At 39.6% G+C, this 25613-nt stretch overlaps 1 protein-coding gene across 2 annotated transcripts in view; it reads left to right on the top strand.

Moving 5' to 3' along the window:
• LOC121507877 (noelin-2-like) overlaps positions 1–25613 on the top strand; it is an 81833-nt gene that overhangs the window by 27335 nt on the left and 28885 nt on the right. For both annotated transcript variants that reach the window (XM_041784248.1, XM_041784247.1), the window contains 2 exons: positions 8492–8647; positions 24933–25152. In XM_041784248.1, the coding sequence (XP_041640182.1) occupies positions 8492–8647; positions 24933–25152 (376 nt within the window). The remainder of the gene's footprint in view (positions 1–8491; positions 8648–24932; positions 25153–25613) is intronic.

Here is a 25613-nt window from a genome sequence, read left to right as displayed (position 1 = left end):
CAGATGGGTGGGTACAAACATTTTGTTCTATATGCAGCATTCAGCGCTGTATGTGAGTGTTAGGGCGCTTTAATGAGCTTGCATTTGTGCATGTTTGTGTGCAGATTTGCATCTGGCTGCGTAAGCACATTTCTCTCAATGTATATGGCGTCCTGAGACAGAAATAAAAGTGATTTGTGACAGAAGTTGATGAATTATTGAACACCATCAGTCCAGCAAACATTTTCAAAAAGCCTGCACTGGAGCGGGGCTCTCACATCAGGATTCACACATTCTGTTTTCACGCCAAAGAAAGTGAACCACAGCACATTAACGACAAGATCAGGAGGATCATAACTCCTGTTTTATCTTTCACTGCTGGCATTACATCCTGTTCTCTTCTCACAGGAAGAGTGAGAAAAGAGAGAGGAGGATGAAAACAATCTGTGACTTTTCTTCTGTTCTGCCTCTTCAGGCAATTGTAAAAAAAAAAAAAAAAAAAAGAAGAATCTTAATTACCTTAGGGTTTCTCTGAAAATGACACCTATTTGTTTCTGATATTGCGCATGTATGTGGAAATGCACGCGCGTATTTAGGTGTGCAGCTCATCTCCCGCCTCGCCAGCATGTGTTACAGCGGGAGATGTGTGGGTGGGTTACTTTCCTGAGTGTTTGTTTGTTTGCATATCACTTCTGAATATCTGGGTCATTTTAATGGATAATGGATGTCTTCTTTCATGCTTGTTTTTCACTCAATTTAAAAGAGATTTGAAGTGTTTCTGGGTTTATTTCAAGGCACTTAATGAGATGAAGCATCAGTGTGTTTGTTTAGAGCAGAGCATATTCTAGGATATATTCTCATGTTTAAATGAATTTGATAGAAGGTCTCTACAAATGGAGGTATGAGCTCCATTACGTTGCATAACGTTTAGCCTTTTTAGTGCCATTTTAAAGCAAATAAACCCAAAACTGTGTTCCTGCTTCTCTTTTGGTTTTACTGGTCTGCACTTCAGTCATCATTCTCTTAGATCTGTGCTTCTTTCCCTTTAAACTTTGGTTAGAGGATTTTGGTCAGTGGTACTGAAAAATTAGAGAAATTAAATGTAAAATAAAATTGAGCAGTAATGTGCACACCGGTTTGGCTCTGTGGGTAGAGCAGGCTAAAGTCTTCAGCTGTCACAGGTTTAAGTCCCTGCCTTGGTGCTGCTCCCTGCATGTCTCCCTCCTCTCACTCCCCATGATTCTTTTCTCTCTTGGGCTCTTTGGCTATCTTAAAAATATTCAGCAGCAATGTGCCTTCAAGATCTTGTGTCTCTGTTATTTTGCATAATCCACAGCTCTCTCTGTAAATGGATCAAAGTGAAACTGCTTTGTACCAAAAAGGAGTATTAATAAAACACTGCTGAACTTTTTTCAAAACTTTGTTTATTTTTAGCATTACTGGTAGTGTGGCTGCCTCCATACAGGTCTGTTGGTTGGGAAAGATTCAACTAAAGACTCAGTCTGGTCTCTATTGGCATTGTCGAATGGGATGCACAATGTTGGATTTTTTCTGATATGCCAATATTTTAAAAGTTATATAAGTTAATATTGATACTGTTATTTAAATGTAGTTTAGGCCTTTAACTGTAGCCAATAAAGCACACAGTTTAAAGTTTGAGGATGAACAAATCAACAAGTTTCAGTCCTAAAAACAGACTTTAAACAGGTTCTGGCTGATCTATGAAAAGTCTCAAATTGCACATTTGATATTTAAAGGGGGCATATTATGCAAAAATCACTTTTTCAGGCTTTTCGAACACAAATATGTGTCCCTGGCCTGTCCACAATCCCCTCAAATACCAGACAGATTTTTTCCCTTCCACTCTTTCTCCACCTTTTAGAAAATGTGTGCTAAAACAAGCTGTTCTCACATTTTCCCCTCATGATCTCATGTGGGGAATAAGCACCACCCCCAGGTTTGATTGGCTCTCCCCGCTTGGAGGAAAGTTCTGCCCTAATATCCTGATCTTCCTCTCAGCTGCCAGCTGAGATGCTGGATAGTTCAGTGGGACATTGATGGTTCAAATCCTAGTCATGTCCTTAACTTTGGATAAAAGCATCTGTAACATTGTAACATCAGGAATGCTGAGAGGGGTGTGGTCAGGGGCGGAGTCAGACAGCTCACTGACACTTAAAGCCACAGACAGAGAAACGGCTCATTCTGAGCAGGGCTGGAACAGAGAGTGTTTTAGACCTGCAAGAATCCAATACTAGAGTGTTTTTGCAGCAACTTCACAGGCATGTTTTGGGGACCTCTGAGACCAAAATAAACTTGTCCTAAAAGGGTAAAATATGTCCCCTTTAAGGTCTTTAAAAGTCTTAAAAGTCGGATTTTTACCACTGAGGGATCTGAAATGTTAGCAGCCCTTTAAGTAAGACATGTCCTTATCTAATTTTTATTTCTAGTCAACTTAATACGATTTTAATATTCTCTCACCCACAAATTGTTGCATAAATATTCTCCATGATTCAGTGCTGGATGTTCTAAATTTCCTGGAGGAGGACCCCAGACCCCTCTCTGATTTTATCTGTGACTCACTGTGGATTCATAAACTCTGTACTGTAATGAATTACTAGTCCTGGGCTCCAACTTCTGGGCTACTTAAAAATTCTTGCATCCCACTCTTATTTTAACAGGTCTTCCCCAATGAAAAGGATTATTCTGCTTTTTGATATTTGAACTGTTAAGAATTAGTGAACAGACCTAAAAGATCTTAAAAGTTAATTAACCTATTTAGTAAAAACAGAGGCTTTTTAAAAGTATTAAAAAGTCTTAAATGCAAGACTATGAGGTTTTAAATCTTGTAGCTTTTGAAGTCTTCATTTTCACCACGAGGTTCTAACTTAATTTTTCCACATTTGTGTTTTTATATGTTATTTTAACAACACCTGAGATTCTGTGTTTTTGCTTGTTGAGCTGTCAGTGCATGCTAAAAGTTCTGCAGGGTCTCTAGCAAGTGCTGTGTGCATGTTAATGATGAGGAAATGCACCTTTTTGCAAAGTGGGGGAAGAAAACACAGCTACTGTGCCATGCACCATTTTAGAAATTCAAAGTAGAAAAAGTAAAAAATATATATACTGTGTATCCAAGAGTGCATTAAAACTGGACACAACAGGCGATAAAATGCAGCAATGGAAATGCAAAATGTGTAAAAATGTACTGTAAGACTGCAGTATGGCATATTTAGGTTGTCTTACAAAAAAGTAAATAAAACCCTCAACTGTCAGCTACCTTGTGGTATCAAACTGAGGTCTTTTCCTCATATTCTAATGACAAAATTCTCTAAGAAAACTTATTTTTGTAATTTTCTTTTCTACATTGTTACATTTTTATCCTACAGTCAGCACAAAATATATGAATGGTGTCATTTATGAAACAGGTTAGACACTGAAGATGCAATAGGGTCTTAAAAAGCATGAAGAGGGTCTTAAATAGTCTTAAAACGTATGGAATTTGATATCAGATTTTCTGCAGACACCCTGAGCTCAGCACACCTGCTCAGAGGCCAGTAGTTTTAATGTTAGTGCTAATGACTTAAGCAATTAAAATGCCTAGCATCTATATTTTCTCTGCTCAATATAGTCTGTTATTTTTTAATCCAACATGTCAGTATGATGATGTTAATATTAAGGGGTCATTTTAAAACCAAACCATGTTTTATGAGGACGTATGCTGCTTTCAAACATTATCAGTGGAGACAATGAATTCCTGATTTTGTGTTTTATGATCATGAAAAACTGAGTTCTTCATCTCACTGGTCAGAGCTGGCACTGCCTACATGTACCAGGATGCACTGGGCTCAAGCAGCTGCTTCATTTCCATCATTCTGCTGCATTTCTTTGGCAGTATTTTGTTGGCTCAGATGCAAATGACAGAATATCAGAGTCAGCCAAAACCCTTCAGTCCTATTTGAAGATGCCAGCCTCACTGTTCATAGTTTAGTTTTGTTGCTTGTTTGCAAGTCACACACAAAGGTGGAGACTGGAATACTAAGCTCATGTTGCCTGTAGTTCTGTCAGGGCCATCAACTGCATTAAAGTGGAAGAACAACAGATTTTACTGCTGTGCCCCAGAGACAAAAAAAAAGAACATCAGCAACAGCCTCGGATGTGTTTTTTTTCTCCCTGACTATATGCAAACTTTGATAGACAGGGAGACATCAGGCTAGGGAATTAAAGATTTTCCTCCTCTGAAAAAGTGGCATGTCTCTGAATGCTTCTAATGGTTAAACACCTGCCACTCCTGAAATCTATATGAACACTTCAGAGCTGAAAACATCGACTCATTCACTCTCTGACAGTTTAAATATGGAGTACATCATATAACAGGTGCAGGTGCATTTCTTTCCCCAGATAAGATTGAAAAAAAAAACAATCCCTCTGAGCTCAAAGATTGACTGCAGGGCTTCACAGAGTTGCCCAGCAGTCTGTAAACTCTAATTCTATTGATTTTTAACAGGCAGACAAATGCCTGCTATAGCATTTTCAAAAACAGAGGACGGTTTTGTTAAACTTACAAAAGCACACAAAGTCTAAATAAATGGATCCCTTGAGTTCTGTGGATTAATCCAAGAAACGGAGACAATAATTCTGGATGGAGGCAAAAACTAAATGTAATTCAGGGCTGTACAACCACTGACTGTTAATGTGGACTACTTGTCACTGTTTCCTTTAGTTGTACAAATGTGAAGCCAAAATTCCCCAGGTGCTGACATAAAGCACTGCTACAGTTAAATGCAGCCAAAGAATGAGCAGATTGAACCATGCATGACACTGCAGTCTATATGCCAGTACAGTCCACAGCAGGACAGATTATTGAGTTAGTTTGAAGTAGTGATGGTGGTAAACTAGTATTAGTTTTGTCATGAAATGGATTTTTGGACAAATACTCATCAGTTTAACCACATGCATTTTGTTGTAGTGCATGACACAGATGCTGATCCTGAAAAAGGAGCATATAAACAGGGATTTCACACAGATTACAGCTCAGTGAGCCCCAGTCTTGTGCATGCTTTGCTCTGACACTTGAGAACAGAGCCAGATGGGCCTGTGTACTCACTGACCATACAGCATTACCCTTTCTCTTAGTGGCAAAGTGTCTTGATTTACAATGAAAGTGAACTGCAGCACAGCAGTCAGGTAAAGAGGTTCTTTTCAGATTTTATGTCACAGAGTCAAGAAATTAGAAGGGAACTTGCTCACTTTGCACAGCGTCGTTGTTGGTCTGTCTGGGTGTTTGACATTGCCTATGTGCTAGAATAGATTGTTTATTTATTTAAACCCAGACCTACAGTAATTTGAATCTACGTTGCAATGCCTTAAAGACTACTTAAAGCCTGTTTCACCTCTGACTCAGTTGTTTTATGTACAGGATTATTAAAGGAGGGGTCTGTGGCTGTGACTCGTGGTCAAAGAAGCACTTGTAAATACTCTGCACACTTGCAACTGGTTGTTGCCTGGTAAAGCTCTGTTTATTCAGCGATAAACAAACCCCTTCCTGCAAAGTTTTTACAATAAAATTTCTCAGTTATACTGTTTGAATGCTTTTATTATAAAAGTCATATCAGGAAATGGGGGGTTTAAATAGCAGCTTAACACAACTTAACTGCAGAGAATTGAAACTGAAAACCACCTAGGTTCAGTTACAAGTGAAAATGCACTGAGAATTGAATATACACAGACTGCAGACAGACTTAGGACCATCTGTCTGCAGTCTAGTGCACAGGCATGAGTTTAGTTTTGTATCACTGACTTCTTTAAAGGGGAGACAGGGAGTAGCAGTGCTTGGGTGTGCCACAATGTAATGAAGCCAAGCCTGCAAGCTAGTCCAGGCAGTCACACTAAAACACAATGATTCACACCTGACATGCATCATAATCAAAGCATATGACACACATCCTCAGTCTATTTCAGCTGAAAGATTTCCGGTCTCTTCCTCTGCTCTGCAATTGCCAGCTCTGCCCTGAATCAATACTGCGCTCTCGCTTTCAACCCACCTCCACCCCAGCATCCACCTGTAGGCTCCAGTGAGGGGTTTAAGATGTTATCTCATCACTCCTCAAATCCTGCATCTGAAATAAATCTGTGAGGAGTGATGAAGTAGAAGCCTGATGCCCAACATGTTATGCTGCCATAATAACAAATTTCAATACTCTTACCATAAAGGGAGAAAAAGACATATCACCCAGCACTTGCATAAAGCAAGACTCACAGTTAAGAAAAGTTTAAGGCTGTATTGTTGTTTTATTATGTGTTCTCTTGCCTTTCCTCCTCTAATCTGCTCATTGCAGAGTCTTCTGTGGTTGAGAGCACTGCAAGAAGCCACATTGAGAACACAGCTGTTCATCATGACATTTCATCCAGTCATTTCTTCATCAAATAAATACTTAAACCAAGCTAATCAGAATAATAAACACTTGAAAAAAAATCAGCACGACAATACTAAGGATGCACAATATTATCAGTAACTATCGTATCAGCAGATATAAAAAATGCTGCTGCTATTTACAACTGATGCTTTGGTAGATTGGTCTGCAAATATTAGCCATACCAACAAATAAAGTTGGAGGAGTTAAGGCTGGACCAACAGACCTACTTCAGCTGAAGTCGTTTTCTTTATTCATCATCCTTCCTAACACTTTAAAGTGTGTTTTAAGGACTCAAATTTGTTAAATTGTTCATCCTCAAAGTTGTTATGTTCAAATGTCACTTTAAAAATACAACGACTCTGTTTTTGACAAAAAACTTTGATGAAGAGGTGTAGACGGCCTGTGGCCCTCACTCTCTCATCCCTGTTTCTGAATCTGTCCTCCTCTTTGAATAAAGAACAAAAGCTCTTCTCAGCTAATACCACTTTATTAAAAATGTACTATTATAGGATGCAGATGGCCTAGTGGTTTAAGATGCACCCCATGTATGTGGGCGGCCACAGTTTATGGCTCTATCCACTTCCCCATCTCTCCAGTAAAGGCACAAAGCCCCAAAATAAATGTACTGTCATCATTTTGTCTTTCTGCCAAACAACAGAAAAACATTTGTAGTAGTACTGAAAAAGATTTGGATCGATAAGAAGCACTGACAAGGGTATTAATATCAATGAAAACTGCAAGCAGCACAGAAGGGCCCTTGCATCCCGAAGCATGTTGGGGTGTGTAGCAACCACTGGTGTGAAGCCATTGCGTGGTGATGGTAAACTTTGCAGTGCACTGCACCAGAGCAGAGGGACCATATGGATCCTCCCAGGACTCTCATTAAATCAAAAATAATGAGCATATTGCACTTTGTATATGAAGTAGCGCTGGCTGTCAGCAGTAGGTGGCAGAATGACAGAGCGAGATGCTAATATTTAGATGTGATACAGGTAAGACTGATATTTCTAATATGGAATTAACAGAAGATTAGACATTCTATGTTAGAGGTTTAGCTGGCTTCTTCCAGTAATTGGCGCTACATTAAAACCATAAAATTAACCTTTGAAAGTGTAGAGGGACATCTGATTTTGTTCAAGTTTTACTTACATGTGAAACTTGAATGAAATCGGATGTTTGGTATGAGAGTTATGCCAACTTCCTGTGAAACTGGCGAGAAATTGGAATGCTTGCCATTGCCAGTGAGGTGTACATTTTTGAAAATGTTAGTGTTGTGGACAATTATGGAAGACTTCAGTTCAAAATCTGAGATTAGTAGGTTCATCACAGCAAGAGGAACAGACAAATGACCCATTTTTTGTCACTTCCAACAGCAAGTGATACAGGAGGATTTGTCTTACCAGAAAATGTAGGAGACAGAATAATGAATATAAAAGTTACAACAGGTTAGTCATTTAGCACTATGATGACCATCACACCTTATTTTGTAATTAAAATGAAGTTGTTGGACTTCCTGTTGGGATTTTTGTTTTCGTCTGTATCTCCTACCCAGTCCCCTATCTTACATTTGCCTGCACGATGGACTTTTTATAGTGTTTTGAGGAGATTTTAGGCATCTTAAGTCCCCCAAATTAACTATTTATTTGCCAGAAGAAGAACTAAATAATAATTGCTTCAGTTTCAAAAGGGTCCTTGCTGTGAGGTTGGTGCTTGAGTACCCATCCCTATTAATGACCCAGTATTTTGGCTTCACTCCCAAGCAGTTGGTGCATTGTCCATCTAAATATAGTATGTGTAGTATACATGAAACTCCATTTTAATCTCTTTTTATTGTGATGTAGCAGAGGCAGAAATCTCCTGGGCAGATAAAACCAAAACTGTCTGCTTGGCAAGATAACCTGAGAGGTATGAAAGAAAATGTGTGAACCAGCCCTTTAAATGTTCCATCATATTACTGCTCAGTCATGTTAGCAGGGAAACAACAGGTGTTTGAAAACAAATAACAGGTGGCAAAAATCAGGCAACAGCCAAAACCGCTCATAGGAATTTCTGGCAGCTAACAATTATCATTCACATTATCTGTTGTGTGTTTTGTGTGTCAGGTTCAAAATGTGAGTCAGTCCATGGAGGTGGTGGACCTGCGGACATCCAGAGACCTGCAGTACGTCCGAGACTCCGAGCCGCTGCTGAGAGGAGTGGATGGACGTCTCCACTCTTATGTTGCCAACCCTCGCACTCTGACGGCCAAGGGCCTGCAGGTACACACATCTACAGAGCCAGACTCTCAGACACACACACTTTAAGACGGTCGCTGCAGGGAACACATAACCTTTGGTGTGAAAACATTGATTTCACGCATGCCAAGTTGAAGTTTCCTGCCTGCACTCAAGACACGCGAGCGTCGTTCACGGAGGGGACCAAATTTGTCTTGAAGCTGTCAATTCACTGGCCTCATGTCCACTGTGAAAAAGTGTCACACCGCCTGTACAGAAGGTGCCAGCAAAACTGCAGCATCACTGCACACATTAAGACTTCGAGCTGTCCAGAAAAAACAACGTGTCTGGACTTAGAATGAAATTTTAATATTAATTAGGGAATTTACATAATATTGACACCCAAAATCAGAATGAGCTTGTGCACTCCGAACAGTTTTATTTTCAGCATGCTGTCAGTTTTTTGAATTCACAAGCAAGACGATAAGATTACCTCGCAGGATAAGTATTGCCTTTCATTGAGGGAAATCTAAATCTATTTCACTTCCTAAATTAGGAGTACTAATCTGATCAGGCTCGGTTTTCTCTGCCACAGCGCCGCTGGCAGTCGTCTGTGCCAACAACAAAACCAGCCGGCAAGAGGAAGATTATCTCAAGAGCTACAGAGAATTAAAGGCTGTGGATATGACTGAGAATCTGACTGTTAAATCAGCTGTGACACTGCTAGTTTAATGTCTGCAGTACACTGCTCAACACTCCCAATGATACTGACACTAAAATGTGCTTAGAAAAAATCCTTGTAAACTGTTCACAGCTGCTTATAAGTTTTTCCAGTGAACATCGATTTTAGGATGTTTCTCTTTGATGCCAACATGTTAAGTGAGCTATATTTAGTTGGAAAGTTCTTGAGATATGTAGGACACTTTATAAAGCTGTTGAAGCAGAATTTAATGACTTTATTTTAGAGGAGTTTGGACATCTTTCTGATCTAATTTTAGTCATTTTCAACCATATTTATCCCTGACTTAAACAAGACATCAAGGTGTCTTTTGATGTGTAAATAAAACAGCTTTGTCCAGAGGATCTCATGGGGCAGGAAATGATTTTACACAGCAGAACAAATGAGAACAGACTAGTTAAAGCATTTCCAGAGGACATTGCATAATGCCTACCTATTTTTAACCACACTCCTTCAGTGGGAATGAAGCAGGTGTTGAGATGAGGTGCGTTTTTAAGACTTAAATTGATCCTGACTTGTTCATCTTCGATTCAGTGTGATTAAACTCTTCCCTGCAATGTCACACTCCCACTAAGTATTGACTGTTTGGCTCCTTAAGTGCAAGGACGGTGATTGCAGGTTGTGTAGTTAAAGCAGTAGTGCTAAATAATTCACAGCTTGTGGTTTTCTGTTGTTAGCTTGACATGCTCACTCTTACAGCAGCCATACTGCTTATCCTGACTAAAGATGCAAATTACAGAATAATTTAGCCTCTCCTGTCCTGATCTGGCCACACGATTTAAGCAGTTTTTAATGACTTTCCATGAAATAAAACCCCAGTGCCAAAAAATTTTGGCACTTGCTTTTAGTAAAATGTTAATAAAACAGGATGCAATGATCTCATAAATCTATAAGGATTCTCATAACCACTATAAGGAGGAACATTTTGCAACTAATGCATATGGCTCTTAAGTGACACTTGCGGCTCTTTTAAGGCTTACTTGGAAAAAAAAAATCCTTAACTAAAAACCGTCATCAATAAAGAATCATGCTGGGTCACATCAATAAATCTGTTACCCACACAAAGAAGACAGGCTTTGACTTCCAAATTTAAGCCTTTATTATTTTAAATCTGTAAATTTTTACCGTTGGATGTGCTCAACGGAGGAGCGTGTGTGGGGGAGGAGCGCAGAGGAAGTCCACGTCTCTTCAGTAAGCTCATTCATTGAGCTGTGCTGTCTTGTGTTCAGATGGAAGCTTCCCATTTCCTCTTTGGAATTTTTCTCCAGCCACTTCCTGCAGATATCTTATGACAACTGTGCCAATGCAAGTCATTAACGAGCATAACACATGGGTCACGGCTCACACGTGGAGATAACCTAATAGCCAGTGAAAGTTGTCCAAAGGTGGGTGTTTTATTTGATCTCTAATGCACTAATGATCATAAATATTGTCAAAAGAGCAGAAATGTAAACCCAAAGCTCCAAATAAGGCAGGGTGAAACGATGTGTCTGGAGAGCTGCCGGTGTGAGGCAGGGCTGGTTTTAGTCATTTGGAGGCCCAGGGCAAAGACCAATATGAGGCCCCTTCCCCTTTAACCAAAGAATGAAAAATAAGTGGAAACAAATGAGAAAGTATCTATTCTATGTTAATAAAGCCACAGAATTCCAGTAAATGCCCCAGTTTGAGATATAAATACCCAAATAGCCAAACATAATTCATCTTTTTCTTTGAAAAGCATCTCATAGCTCAAACTCAGCACGTACTAATGTCTTCAAAAATCTTTAGGCTAGGTGAAACTTACATAATGCCGGTGTGGGGCCAAAGACTGGTTTCTCCAAAAATAACACTTTTCAGGGAACGAAAAAAATTGATCTTTTGACATATGTTAGGCTATTGCTTTAAAATGATTTCAAACCACTGGCAGATGTAAAGGGTGACCAATGGCACTGATTTATAAAAAGAGATTGAAATCATGAAAAACTGAGATACAAGCTTTTAGCCTGATGTCAGTGAGAAATAAAATAAATATACACTCATTATCAGTGACAGATTGTTTCTTATGATACTATACAGACATTTGTATCCCATTAACCTCATGATTATCCACTAATTCACAGTTTAGTATAATTTAACTTCAGATTAACTGGGTTGTATTGTGGCTCTCGCTGAAGTGTTTTTTTAGACAATGTTGCTCTTTGGTAAAAACGGTTGAGTACCACTGATTTAGAGGTTTCATAGCAACATATACTCCCATCCAGACAATGTCTCTTTCAGGGAAGGCCTTGCAGATTTCAATAAGACACTACTAAACCACATACCTCATCCACTACAACAGCATGGCTTCACAGTGGAAGAGTCTGGATGCTGAACTGACCTGCCTGCAGTCCAGACCTTTCACCAAATCCGAAGACCCAGGACTGTTGAGCAGCTAGAATCCTACATCAGACACTAATGAGATGACATTCCTCTCTCAAAACTCCAGCAGCTGATCTCCTCACTTCCCAGACGTTTACAGGCTGATGTTAAAAGAAGTGGGGATGCTACACAGCGGTACTTTTTTGTACTTCTTTTGCAGTTTTTGCAGTCAAATTCCTAATGAGCTGATATTTTCATGGAATATTCAAATGTCTCCGTTTCAACATCTGAAATGTTATTTATTCTCTGTTGTGAGATTTGCAAATCATTGCATTGTTTTTAATGTACATTTTGCACTGTACCTAAACTTCTTTAAAATTGAGGTTTTAACTTTTCAGTATTTTATTAAGATAAAACCAGACAATTGAAGAATATAAAGTCAAAATTAAAGCATCAGCTGTCTGGGCCAAATGGCTTAAACATGCAAAGTCATCATTTAGTGTGATGTGACCTCGCAGTCTTGCAGTTTCCTTATCTTTTGGTTTTTTTATGCCATGCTTACTTCAGCACATCCCAGAGTACCTCTCTGAATTTTGGCTGTCTTTTAGCTGTTTTTCCATCCAGGTGATGCCATACTCTCTTTATATTATGTAGGACTAGATTCTGTGGAGGTCAGCCCATAATTGTCAGTGTTTAATTGGCTAATTTTCTGTTCATTCTCTCCATCCATTTTTCCTCTGTTCACTGCATTAGCATTGTGCTTGGGATCATTGTCATGCTGAAAAATACAAAAGGTCCTAATCAGGCGCTTCCCAGAAGGAATTGCATGATAGATTAGATATACAGCGTCATTGAGAAGAGAGAAATCATTGTGACATGGACTAAAACAGACTGGTCTGTCATTAAAAATGGTTTGAAATCTTTAAAACCACAAAATCAGCTTTCTCTTTCTTGCACAAAATAATTTGAAGATATTTTAGTGGAATGCTGGTGCCTTCAAGACAAATGTAAGGCTTTCTTTATTTTAATTTGCTATAGGCACTATTACAAAGAGAAATGTCAGGAGAAAATATTTTGTCAGTGAGAGTTGAAATTTTTAAACTTTGTGTTTCGAAAGCCTTCAAGCACTGAATATCTCCAAATTTTTGTCTGAAAAGTTATGGACCTCTTCTTTTGGCCACTGGGAGCTCTATTATTCAGTCTGCACTCTGCAGATACAGAACAAAACATGAGAGTGTGAAGAAGATGAGTAAAACTAAAGAACAGCGTTATAACGGCTGAAAATATGTTTCTACCGCTTCATTACAAACCTTGTCCTACTTCTTGTCAAGAGTATTTCAAGGGAGATTGTGCTCAGATTTGGGAATACACAAAGTAGCTCTTTCAGCTAATGTACCATATCAAGACAAGATATAGAAGACTGGAAATTTCATCTCCTTTGGTTTGAGCACACCAAGATACCAATCTTTAGTGTTCAATAAATATAAAGCTACAGCTGGCTTATCTCAGCCACGAATAAAGACTGATTACCAGGAAGGGGAAGCCTGGATATGTCCAAACATGATAAAAGCCATCTACTGCCCCCTGATTATCACGATATAGTTTTATTCTTTATCAGTGCAAAATATAAAGTGAATAAAAGAGGTTTTTATCTTTCTAATCATTTGTTTTGTTTTGTAGCTGCAACTTTGTTGAGTCTGTTGGTTTCTGATCACCTCAGCAGGCTGCTGCTTTTAGCAAACACACTTCTCAAGCAGACACTTTGTTGCTATTACACATTAGGAGACAAATGTTTTACCATAAATATGTGCACTATCCCAGCAGCAACCTCCGTTTTTTTTAAATAAATACATTTACCACTAATTCAATAAAACTGGTTTACAGCCTGGTTCAAAAAAACCAAACATGTCTCATTAGCTAATGTTTTCATGTCCTCTCACTGTATGGGGGGGGGGGGATTTTTTGTACCACAGTCGTTTCGATTATAATTTATTTAGGAAAAACCTCACTGTGCACTGATTGGTGCATCTCATTTGATTGACAGATAGCTTGACAGGCAGACGCTATTTATCAGTCAACCAGAATGCTAGCTAGCTAGTTGACAGGAAGTTGAGCTCAGTGGGAAGGCTCTAGTCTGCTGTTGGGACGATCCAAAGTTTGGTTCAGACAGCGATTTCAATATGGAAGCCACCGTGGATTGACTTCAAAAGCTGTTTGAGTCTGCCAATTCTTTTTAAAGTCTATGGTACTATCACATACAGAAATGAAAGTCAACCCTTTGACTCATCTTGTTGGCATTGGCTGTTGCCATCTTGGTTTTTAGAGCCAAGAAGTGACCATAATTGGTCTATTTGGTAAACATGCAGGTGTGTCCTTACCCAGGTTATTAAGTCACAGTGGTAGCCACCTGGCAGTAACAGGAAGTGATGCTCTAAACCGGTGGTTCTTAGCTGGTCTAGCCTCAAGGTCCACTAAAATCTCCTGAATGAGAATTTGTCACAGAAATTCTCAAATTTTCAACCTTTTAAAATTACTCTAAAGAAAATTGTTGCAATCTGGACAAGGGATGTAACTAAAGACTAGATACTTTGGCTGATAACTTCCTGTTCTGTGACCAGGATATGGTTGTTTTGTGTTTGTAACTGATGTTGTGTTTCATGTCCAGAACTTCTGGTTGAATAAATATGAACCCTTTGACAATTGAATAGTTTAGCCTGTTCAGTTTGTTGGCTTGTTATACCGGCACAGAGTAAAATGAAATGTCAGGCTGTGTGTTCAGTTATGGCCTACATTGTGTTTTTGCCACAGTAGAGTTGTTCCGATTCCGATAGGGGTGTTGAAAATAAGTCTTATACTGCTTAAAACTGACCTTGCTAAGCAGATGGATACGCCCGTTTTCGTGTTTCTCACTGGCAAATCCATCTTGCAAAGCCCCCATCTGAACAGTTTGGGCCTGGTTAGAAAGTGACAGGACCAGTCAACGTCGATTGTTGTGACGTAACCAAGGAGCGACAACGGGCTGGTGCAATTATGGCAGAAGAGATTAGCGTGGATGCTGCTAAAACACCAGTTTTATTAGAACTTCATGACATTTCTTCATTAAAAAAGAACAAAGAACAGCGTTTTGTTGTTTTCTTTTCAAGAATGACAAAAGTCGTGTACTGACATGTCTACAGTCGCCATGGTTTGCGTTATGCAGTTCTATACGGAGTTTACTCCTTCAGTAGGAGTGCACCTCGGTAGCGGCTATGTCATGTGTTTTGTTGCTCTAATTAGCCTATGAAGAAGTGACAGAGCGTTCATCCAATCACCCTTTTTTCAAAGGCTCTGCCCTTTCCCAGATGCTGTCTATGGAAGGTTTACCAGATGGATGTGTGAAAAAAATCCATCTGTCAGGTTAGCTTAAATATGAGTATTGGTATCTGCAATCTGGGATACCATTGTGCTTAACTTTATATTTTGCATCATTTGGCCATGCTATATGTTAGTGATATAAAGCAGAAAATAATAGTCTTCACTGCTTGAAAATACTGCATGCCCAAGCTAGAATAGTGAAGAAAAAAGAAACAATGGAGAAAAAGTGAATCCACTACACCAGAAAGGTTTGGAGGCAGCATTACTTTCATTATTCTCTGTATGTATCTTTAAAAACACTTCCAGATTGGTGCTGTCGTAGGACAGGAAACGAAACAGGTTATTAAAAGTTAAATAACTTTTTACTATAAATCATTCCCTTTCTTCCCCTTGAAGCTAGCCGTTGTGAGGTTCAAAAGATACTATCCATGCCTTCGTAACCCTTATAGAATCTTTTCGGCGAGCCATTTTGTTTGTTTTCTCAGAATGCTCTGTGAGTTCTGTCAACCAATTGGTAGGCTGTTCTGTCATCGCAATATGCGTGTCAAACTGTGCACACTTAAACACTCAGATCACTATGGAGGCGGCTAGAATAGCGCATAATGGAGAGAAAGAGAGATAGAGAGCCTATGATGTGGCCCTCTGTGTCATTGTTTTAATATTTAGCAGTCAAACTCACAAGATTTAGCAGGAAAAACAGCTTTCTATGTCACAGTGAGGCTGTACAGTGTGAATCTCTGAGACTTGTTCTGAGGTTGTTCTGAGGGCTAAAATAATTGGGCAGTTTTTCACAGCCAATCCAGAAACTTTACACGAGTATGGGACTGTAACATATCAGCGGAAACCCAATGGTCTAGTTCTGGAATCATTATTAGGTTGGAAAAAATGGTATTGGAACGTCCCTATTTGCCACCCACTGAAAACAGCTCTGCAGCTCACTTGTGAGTCCCATCCTCACCAGTTGAGAACCACTCCAATAAGCACTTTCTGCTTTTTCCAGATGGGAGAATTGTCTGCTAAATGTCAAACTGTATGTATCCCTTGAGGAAGCTCAAGCTTGTGTTAATTTCAGTCCCTCCTCTCTACTTACTTTACCTTGTTCCTGTGCAAGTGTTGCTTTCGTAGAGAAATCCTTATACTGTTACCTTCCAACAATCAAAATAACCACTCACTGTGAATCTTTACTGTGAAAAATGTAAAAATATAGGCTGTTTTTGTAGCATTCTGTTAATCACTTTGTCTGCCACCAACCCCACAGCATAGGTTTCAGGCATTAAAAATAACTATATTAAGATAATCACTCTCTGTGGTAGTGTTCTGTTTGCTTTTGTGGCTCATAAAGAGCATTCGTTTCAGTCTGTTTCATAACCCACTAATAACTCCTCACAGACGTTTTATTAGCAGATTAGATGAATCAAGTTCAAAGTAGGGTCAGTTCCTTATTTGCTTCCATACAATTTTTTGTACTCAGTGGTGTCGCTCTTACAGGCCTTTGGAGAAAAGCAGGTTTCAGTACTGGCTGCTCTTTGAAATCTAATTGTGCATTTCCATATGTTGTATCAGTTCTACTCAGTGTTAATATCAGGTACCTTGTGTTCCATTATAGTATACTTGGATTGTACCTCTTTAAGAAAGGCAGTCATCATAGTGAGGCTGTGTGAAACTGCTGTGACAAACAACAACAATGGAGGGTGTTATTCTGCTTGTTTTCTCACTTTCTGCATCTCCTTGAGATTAAATCTGTTTCACATAAGTGAGCTGTCGTTCTGTTTAGAGTACTTTATGTCAGGGGAGCTAGTAATTTTATAAATTTAATATGAAATGACTGCAATTAATACATCCAAAGAGGTGTGCGCTTTATCCTCTGTTTAGCTGCAGAGCCTGTATCGAACACCACTCACACTACTTCAGCCATGTGTAAATAGCGAGGGGCTGTCAGTTTTTATCCATAAAGATCTTGTATTGCAGTTGTATTCTGTTTAAATAAGGCAGATAGTTTGCAAAAATAGTGAGAGGCCAGTTTTAATTTGGAAATTGTTTTCACACAGCCAAGAGAAATAAAATCTGGTGGGCTCATCTAAAGTTGTAATCCTGACGCCTCGCCAGATGGGAACAATGGCTAGCTTTAAGAAAAGTAAAAGGCTCAGGTTCTGGTTGAAAAGTTGGTTTAACTTTTAATAACTGGTGTTGTCGTCTTGTCGTATACAGCAATGCTAGTCTGGAAGGGTTTTAAGCAAATACATACAGAAAATAATAGATTTCATGTTGCCTCCAAACTTTGCCGCTGTAGCTGGTCCTTTTTTACTCCTTTGCGATTTATTTGCAATTTTGATTGGCAATTTGTAAAGTTAAACCTAGATTTTTAAAATATGCATGTAGTAATTATGATACTGTTTTTCTAATTAATTTGTACAATGCTTTGATAATGTACACACATTTTTTTTCAGTGCCAATGAAGCTAACTGAATTGAAATGAATTTCTGTTTTTTTTTTTTTTTTAACACACATCTCTCTGACTATGGTGGCTAGTTTAACCCAAAATGCTCAATAGTAGTGTCTAGATGAGATAGAAGGTGGTTCCTGCCCTCACAACAAAGGAGCTGCAGCTGAGTCTATATAAAAGGGGGCCTAGGCCTTCAGTTTTAAGTGGTCTTGGTACCTCTGTTTGGTCTGCATCAGGTTTTGGGGGACAGCTTTCCCTCCAGCACTAATAAACCAAAGGTTTGACTCAGGTTTGTTTCAGCTGTACCAGACAGCTTTGGTGTGAAAGCACCCCAACAGTATTCCCAAAATCTATCCCTTTAACTCAGAAACATCAAGCATAGGCATATCTGTAGCTCCAATCTCATACACCTGGAGTTAAACAAAGAAATAATCAACATTTAGAAGCATGTGATTGGTCCACAGGCACCAACTTTAACACATCACTATCCTTTACAGTACTTTTCCAAATAGGGGAAATTTCCACATCCCCATAAATCCATTCTGCCTTTCATCTTTGCCAGAGAATCTTCTTAACAACATCACAGGGCTCTGGGGTCTGTTTTTAAGTTTTCATGTATTTAGTTTGTGTGTGTGTGTGTGTGTGTGTGGGTGTGTGTGTGTGGGCATGCTTGCTGCTCCTTGGGGGTTTTCACAGTCATAAGCTTTTGCCTCTGCACTGAGAGGCAGAACTGGTGAATATTTATGCGATGTGCTGCTACACTAAGTTTATCAATAACTTAACAGTATTGCCATCCCATGGGGCGGCGGGTACGAGGGAGATGGAGAAGAAGGGGAGGTAAAAGTGTGAGATTAAGACGGATAAAAGATGGATTGATGAGGGTTTGAGAAAAAGGGAGGACAGAAAGTAGGAAAAATGGCTTATTGCTTATTATCATTTCCCCTGTGGGTAGGAAGGATGAGCCAAGAGAGGGGGGATGTAAAGGTTAGGCAGGGAGAAAAAGGGGTGAGATAAAAGAGAGGAACAGGAAGGGAGAGATTAGAGAGGTGAGTATAAAGGGGGAGGCATGGCAGGGGAGGGATTAGCCAGGTAAAGTGTTTGCTATCTAACAGGCCGTGACATTTTCAGCATTTAGTCAGGGCTGATTTCAATACATATTAATGAACTTTACATGCCAATAGCAATCAGCCTGCATAAAATGGCTTTATTTAAGGTCAAGAAGTGGAAAAACAGCTTTAAAAACTGTTTTATAGCTACGTCAGAAAAGTATTTAGGTCTCGATTTGAGGATAGCAGCAAAGGGATTAGACGCATAAAGTGTTTGACTGGCTGCCAAGCTTGTTTCCTGGATGTGTTTTTGTGTTTGTGTGCGGGGGTATGGGATGTTCTGGGGAGATGATAACGTTTTTGTCTTCTTTTTTGACACTTCTTTTAATCCTTTTCCTTTTTCCATATCAAATCCAACTCTTCTCTCAGCATGGTAAATGTTTCTTGGGGGGATTTTTGGGTGAAATGACGTCTAACAGTGTTGTGCAGAAACAGAGAAATAAAAGGGTTGTATAGGGAAAAGCATTTATTGTCCTTCTGCTGCAACACTCAGCTGTGCCCCACATATAATTCATACACTAAATATTGATCGCTGCAAAAGTCCGGCACTCTCCATCCTCCCTTCCATTTTAAAAGATCAATTTTCATTTTAAGAGTAAGCTTTTTACAGGGAAGGGGGGCTTGAATTCAAACAGAAACAGATTTGTCTTTCCATTTTATGCAGCTTTTCTGGGACAGCAGACTGCTCAAAGTAGTCCAGACGTACTTTACTCCTCTTCATCTTCCATCTCCTCCTGTGGGATGGTAAAGTATTCCCAGGCCAGATGGGATATGTAGTCCCTCCAGCATTTTCTTGGTTTTCTGCTTTCCATTTGGATAATGCGGTTTTCTCGCTTTCTGCGCTTATGTGGCTTCTTCACGTCTTAGCTCCCCTCGATGGGAATGCTGAGAGGGAGAGATGTGAGGAAGATGGAGACACGATTACTCCTGGCACCAGGCATCTAAACTGTCAAATGCAGAGAAATAATTTAGTAGAAGAGGAAAACATGGTGCCCAACAAAATGCGACCCAACGAGTCCAAAAAGATGAATTTGTGAGGCAATAAAAACAGTCAGACAAAGACTGCGTGGAGCCGTGTCACTGTGTATTCCTCTCAATGAGCTTCTTGGAAGAGATGAATAAATAAAGAGAAGTGGCTCAAAACAAAAAAATGGAACAAGGTTTCAAGAGAATTCAAATGATTCACCATTGAGATTTATAAACATTTTATAGTTTTTATTTAATGAATAATGAATAGGATGAAGCTGTCGTTTGTGGCTCAGTCCTGTTTCTACAAGCAGTTTGTCTAATCTACAAAAGTGAAACCATCCAATGATGTTAATATTTAATATATGATGCTTCAGTGACACACCAGCTGTTCTTATGACTACTCCTCTATTAAATCAGCTGACTAATCCCTGAGCAGACATTAACCCTGACCCCCGACTGTGTGTGGAGGAGCAGCAGCTTTAAATTTAGTTATCTAACCTAAAATAGCAAGGAAACAGATGCTTTATGATCTCTAACCAAACCTGAGTTCCCCATGGACTACAAAATAGTATCTACACTGTATTCAAAAGTGACCTGATTGGATCAGAGCTATAAGAATTGAGAAATCTTGAGGAGATCTTCTCATATGACAAATGTCTGGTTAGGATAATGATACTTGGTAAGATAGTTAGCCAGTCTTGGTTTTGATTAGCATAAAACTTTCAGTTTGTATTGTTTTAAACTTTTTGGCTCAGGACAACTCTTATCCTAAAAATGAATAATCCTAAACTTTGTAGAGGGATTTGGGCTGGATTTCAGGAACATATTGTGTTGAGGTTTTTTTTTGGTTGGGCAGCAGGACTTGGATTGGGAATCAGAGGCTCCCTGTTTCAAGTTCTAGTCTGGTGTTTTCAGACACGGTTCAGGTTCTGGCTCTGGTTCCATTCTGGAGTCTCAGAACCTTGATGCTTTCTGGCGAACTAGCTCATATTCACACCAGTTTAATCAGAACCAAAGTGGGAGGACATGATAAACATGTATAATCATGCCCAGCTCCACTTTTGCCCAAGTCTTTTCTGCTGTCCTGGTATTTCTTCTTCAGTTTCTTGAGTTAAACTAATTATTTAGTTTGGTGTTCAAGTTAAACCCAGCCTTTGCCATCTCTTCCAAAAGTTAAGCATATAACTTTCCTCTCCTTGTACTACTCTCCAGCTTCACCTGGAATTCTCTTGATGCCCACATTACAACCAAACATTTTGTCTCCCCAGCAGACAACTTCTCCATTTTCTGCTCATCTTCACAACCTAGATGGTGATACGCCCACTGATGATGTCACTGTTCCCAAGAAAGAACCAACCATTTTTGGTTCCAGCTGAGCACCAACTTTTCAGGTTCAGAACTGCCAGCCCCACCTCCAAGTCCAGCCCGGTGGCAGACATGTTCAAGTAGCAAAATAGCTGCACCAAACATTGAAATATCTGCTGGATTACTCATATGAGAAGAAGAAACTTTAAAGTAGAAAAAATAGCCAAGCCTTGACCAAAACAACACTTCCTAAAGCACAGCTGTTCAATGTAAAGGAAAAGCCCCACAAGTATTGAACAGAAACGGAACCCTAAACAGCTCAGGGCGCCACTGCTTCTCTCAAATGTAAAGACTGTGGTTGGCAATGGCAGGGGATCAGAAATAAAGGTAGAGTTTCACAGAAAACCAATACCATACTTTTAACAAGAATAAATCAAAATGATAAGATAAAAACTCTTGTGAGTTTTAATCAAAATAATGATACATATGTTAATGCTGTATCTCATTAACAGCATACAGATGATGGTCTCATGTCTATAATCACCAAAAAGGATTAAAAGGAATAGAATAGAATATTGCTGGGCTAGGGACCGCCTAACCTTGCAAAGCAGATGGATACGCCCATTTCCTTGTTTTTCACTGGCGAATCCATCTTGCAAAGCTCCAATCTGAACCGTTTGGGCCCGGTTAGAAAGTGACAGGACCAATCAGCGATGAGGGGCAGTACTTTCAGGCGCAGCACAGTCGTGATGTGAACAAGCAGCAGCAAGAGCTGGTGCAGTTATGGAGGAAGAGATTAGCGTGGATGCTGCCAAAGCACCAGTTTTATTAGAACTTGACGACATTTCTTTGTTAAAAGAAAAACAAAGAACAGCAGTGAGTTGTTTTCTTTTCAAAAACGACAAAAGTCAAGTACTTACATGTCTGTCGTCACCATGTTTCGCATTATTCCTCAGTAGCTGCACACGCGCAGCTCGATAGCGGCCATGTCACGTGTTTTGTTGCTCTGATTGGCCCATAGAGATGTGACAGACAGAACGTTCACCCAATCACCCTCCGAGTTTTTTTCAAAGCCTCTGCCTTTTCTCAAACATTTCCTTTTGAAGCTTTCCCAGATGGATGTGTGTGAAACACACACATCTATCTGGCGTGTCAGGTTAGGGACAGCCAGTTATTCACTGCTTTTAAAAAACAGTTTGGGATACAATGAGTGGACTATACAGGGTAGAATGATGCTCACTTAAAATTCAGACACACATACAAAATGGTATATTTACTATATTGTGTACAAAAGTGAATAGGTTGTGATAGACAGAGCCTTTGAGTGGGCTTTTACACAACAGCACCCATTCTGTGGGGTTCAGCTTAGGGCTGTGTAGTCACAGACTGAGCATACCATGACTCTAAATCTTCAGGAAGACGTGCTATGGTGGATTATTAAGCAAAATCTAGACATGATTAGTCAAGACCAGTAGATAAATCTGTGTTTGTCAGGAGAGTAAGACTCAGCGGTGAGGGACTTAATATAACTCTGTAATGCCCATAGAGCAGACTTGTTTTTGAGAATATTCAAATATGTTTTCTTTTTCAGTTTTATTTTTACTTAAGGTCCTTTTTTTGTGTTCTTATAGTCTTATATTTAAAAGGTTTCATTTTAAATGTCTTTTCTCTGTCTTTTAATGTGCTTAGTGTTGTAAATGTCCCATTTTAAATTCTGTTAAGCTGTTTAAATTGTTTTGTATATGAATGGTGCTCTATAAATACACTTGCCTTGCTCTCACTCTGACATCTCTCCACATATGCATGTCTATAGGTCTTCTTTATGCTTCCAGGCTGATGTTTATGTGTTGTATGCTCACAAGAAAAAAGGTGAAAAGTTCAGTTTCCCTCAGGATCAATAAAGTAAATACATTATTTTAAATAGCAACAATTTTAAGATGATGTTACCAAATTAGATATTTTTGAATATGTTTTGCATGTGAATGTTGTATTGCTACATTAACAGTGCAGATTAAAGAAGCCTCTAGGTTTTAAAATATGAAAGGAGCAGTCTTAGCCAGATTACACTCTTGGAACAAGTGAATTCTTTCCTGTGGCCAGTAGGGGGCGCTGCACTGGTGGCAAACAACTGTCTGATTATGTCAAAAAGGAAAAACTGACCCTTCTTTTCAATTTTTAATGGTTTTATGGACTCAGTCCCTTGTTGTTAGTCTTCTTCAATACAGCATTTTTGCAATTATAATACTATTTGGTGTTAATTTAACAATAAAGCAATGGATGTATGAAGGCATTGCAACGTCTGATGTACAAGAAACTTAGATGTTGACTGTCAACAACATTGGAGATGTACCAATGTGTCCTGCAAAAACAGGCACTCAAAGGTTAAAAAAAAAACAGGCATTGGTAAAACTGCAGCGTTATTATGGCTGCTTTTAGTTCTGTAGAAGATTTTTTGTCATGGGCAAGCATTTACCTGTTTGCTGACTTCAGCTGGCAACTCTGGAAAACAATCAGAGGGGCATGACCTGTTTTGAAGCTTGCAGCAACTGATTATTTGTCCCAGTAGTGCTGTGTGGTGTCATTACAACTATTTTGCTGATCCTGATAAGCTGGAGCTCCCCTGATCTTGTTGCTTCTGACAGAACTCTTTCAATAGCCAATGAGATAAGCAGACCGAAGCATCACCAACCAGATGTTTTGTACTTACGCAGCTTACAATTATGGCAGTGAACATAAACACAAATGTGCCTCAAGCAAAGTGGAATGATAATGAAGGACCAGCTCTGACAGGCCAGATAGACTGTTTTATACATCCAATGCATGGATATATTTCACAGTGATCTGGGAAACTTCCCATACAAAGTGTCTGGGAAGGACTGACTTTTAAAAAATTCTCAGAGGGTGATTGGCCAACTGTCTATCTTTCACATTGATTATGAGCCAATCAAAGCAACAAGAGAAAATGAGATAGTGGGCATATGCAGCTTTGGTAAGTAATGTGTGTTCAGCAGACAGTAGTTTACAAACTGGAGCTTGTTGGTGGATAAAACTCACGCTGAGGGTGGTTGGAAGAAAAAGTGGTTCTTTGATCCTCTTTCAATAAAGAAAAGCTGTCCAGATCTGATAAAAAATGCCACTATACGATAGCTACATCCGTTACATATGCTATCAGCTTGTATTACAGCTAAAACCAATCAATAGCTACCGCCTCCTTCTCCTCAAATGACAATGATTGGTCTCAGACCTTGCGCAGTTGTTTCAGATTGTCTTTGCAAGAAGGATAGGCCTGATGACAGACACGAAATCTGGCGTGTCCATCAGCTTTACAAGGTTATGGACTTACGGCAACAACACAAGTGCCTTAAAGGGACATATTTTATCTTTTAAGACAAATTTTTTGGTCTCAGAGGTCCCTAAAATATATCTGTGAAGTTTGTTGCTGGGAAAACACTTCAATATTGGATTTTTGTATGTCTAAAAACACCCTCTGCTTCAGCCCTGCTCAGAGCGAGCTGTTTCTGTGGCTTTAAATGTTAATGAGCTGTCTGACTCCGCCCCTCTCAGGAAATGGATTTGGCTTAATGGATGTGCCAGCTGAGAGGAGGGCGGGACTTTCTTCCAAGCAGGGAGGGTCAACCAAACCTGGGGGTGGGTGCTAACTCCCTACATGATGTCATGGGGGTGGGGGGGGGGGGGTGGGGGGGGGGCCCCCATTTTCACAAGAGAGCAGGCGGGAGGATGGATTTTTCTGGTACTTGAGGGGATTGTGAACATGCCTGGGCACATGTTTTTTGTTAGAAAAACCTGAAAAATTTTTGCATAATATGTGACCTTCAATAATGTCTAATTCATGACGACAGCCATCCAACGATATAGACTGTCCTCCTTGTTTGTTTTCTTCTGCACTTATATTCGACCATGGCGGTTTCTGTGGTAAAATCGTTGCTACCAGCTGCAGGTGTCTGGTCTCAGGGTCTGGCTGAGTTGTCTAATTGTTAGGAGGATTATTATTAATCATTTGAATCATCTACCATGTATCCAGCCTTACGTGTCTTTCTGTCTCTCATTTCCCCACAGGAGTTAAAGGGCCAGATGTCGCAGCTGCGCCCCCTCCTGTCAGTGGTGGACCAGTACAGACTGGACCTGCAGACACTGGCCACTCTACGAATGGAGCTCCTCAACCTGTCAATCATGCTGGCATCCATTCAGGAAGAAGTTGGAGCATACGATTATGAGGAGCTACAGCAGAGGGTTTTACTGCTGGAGACCAGGCTACACAGCTGCATGAACAAACTGGGTATGTACTGGAGGCTTAGAAATACACAGAAAACTAACAATATAGGTTTTTAAAATGGAAACTCCAATGGCATTCAAAGGGCACTCTGCAGATTACACACAAAGAAGAGTTTACTCGCCACAAAGAAGTGTGAAAATGGTAGCATAATCCCTTTTGTGGCTTTGGAGGAAGCTTTTTAAAAATGAACTGGAGCCTTGAAATTATAAGAGAGGAAAAAATGCCCTGCATTATAAACTAGGGCAGTGAGACTGAAAAGTGTGGATATATACCAGGCAGAGACGGTCTAAGTGAATTTGCTATCAAGATGCATTATGGGAATGTATTGTCAGCCCCAGCTCTTTAGGAGTGAGGAGCCCATACTTTGGATTAAAAGGTGGGGTATCTCAGCTGCAGCTCAAATAACTTTGACTGCCTAGTATTTTCATTAGAGAGAAAAGTGATGGGCTGTGACTGCCAAAAGA

The sequence above is a fragment of the Cheilinus undulatus genome, linkage group 4, assembly GCF_018320785.1.
Source record: "Cheilinus undulatus linkage group 4, ASM1832078v1, whole genome shotgun sequence".
NCBI classification, from domain to species: Eukaryota; Metazoa; Chordata; class Actinopteri; order Labriformes; family Labridae; genus Cheilinus; species Cheilinus undulatus.
This window is presented reverse-complemented; position numbering and strand designations above follow the sequence as displayed.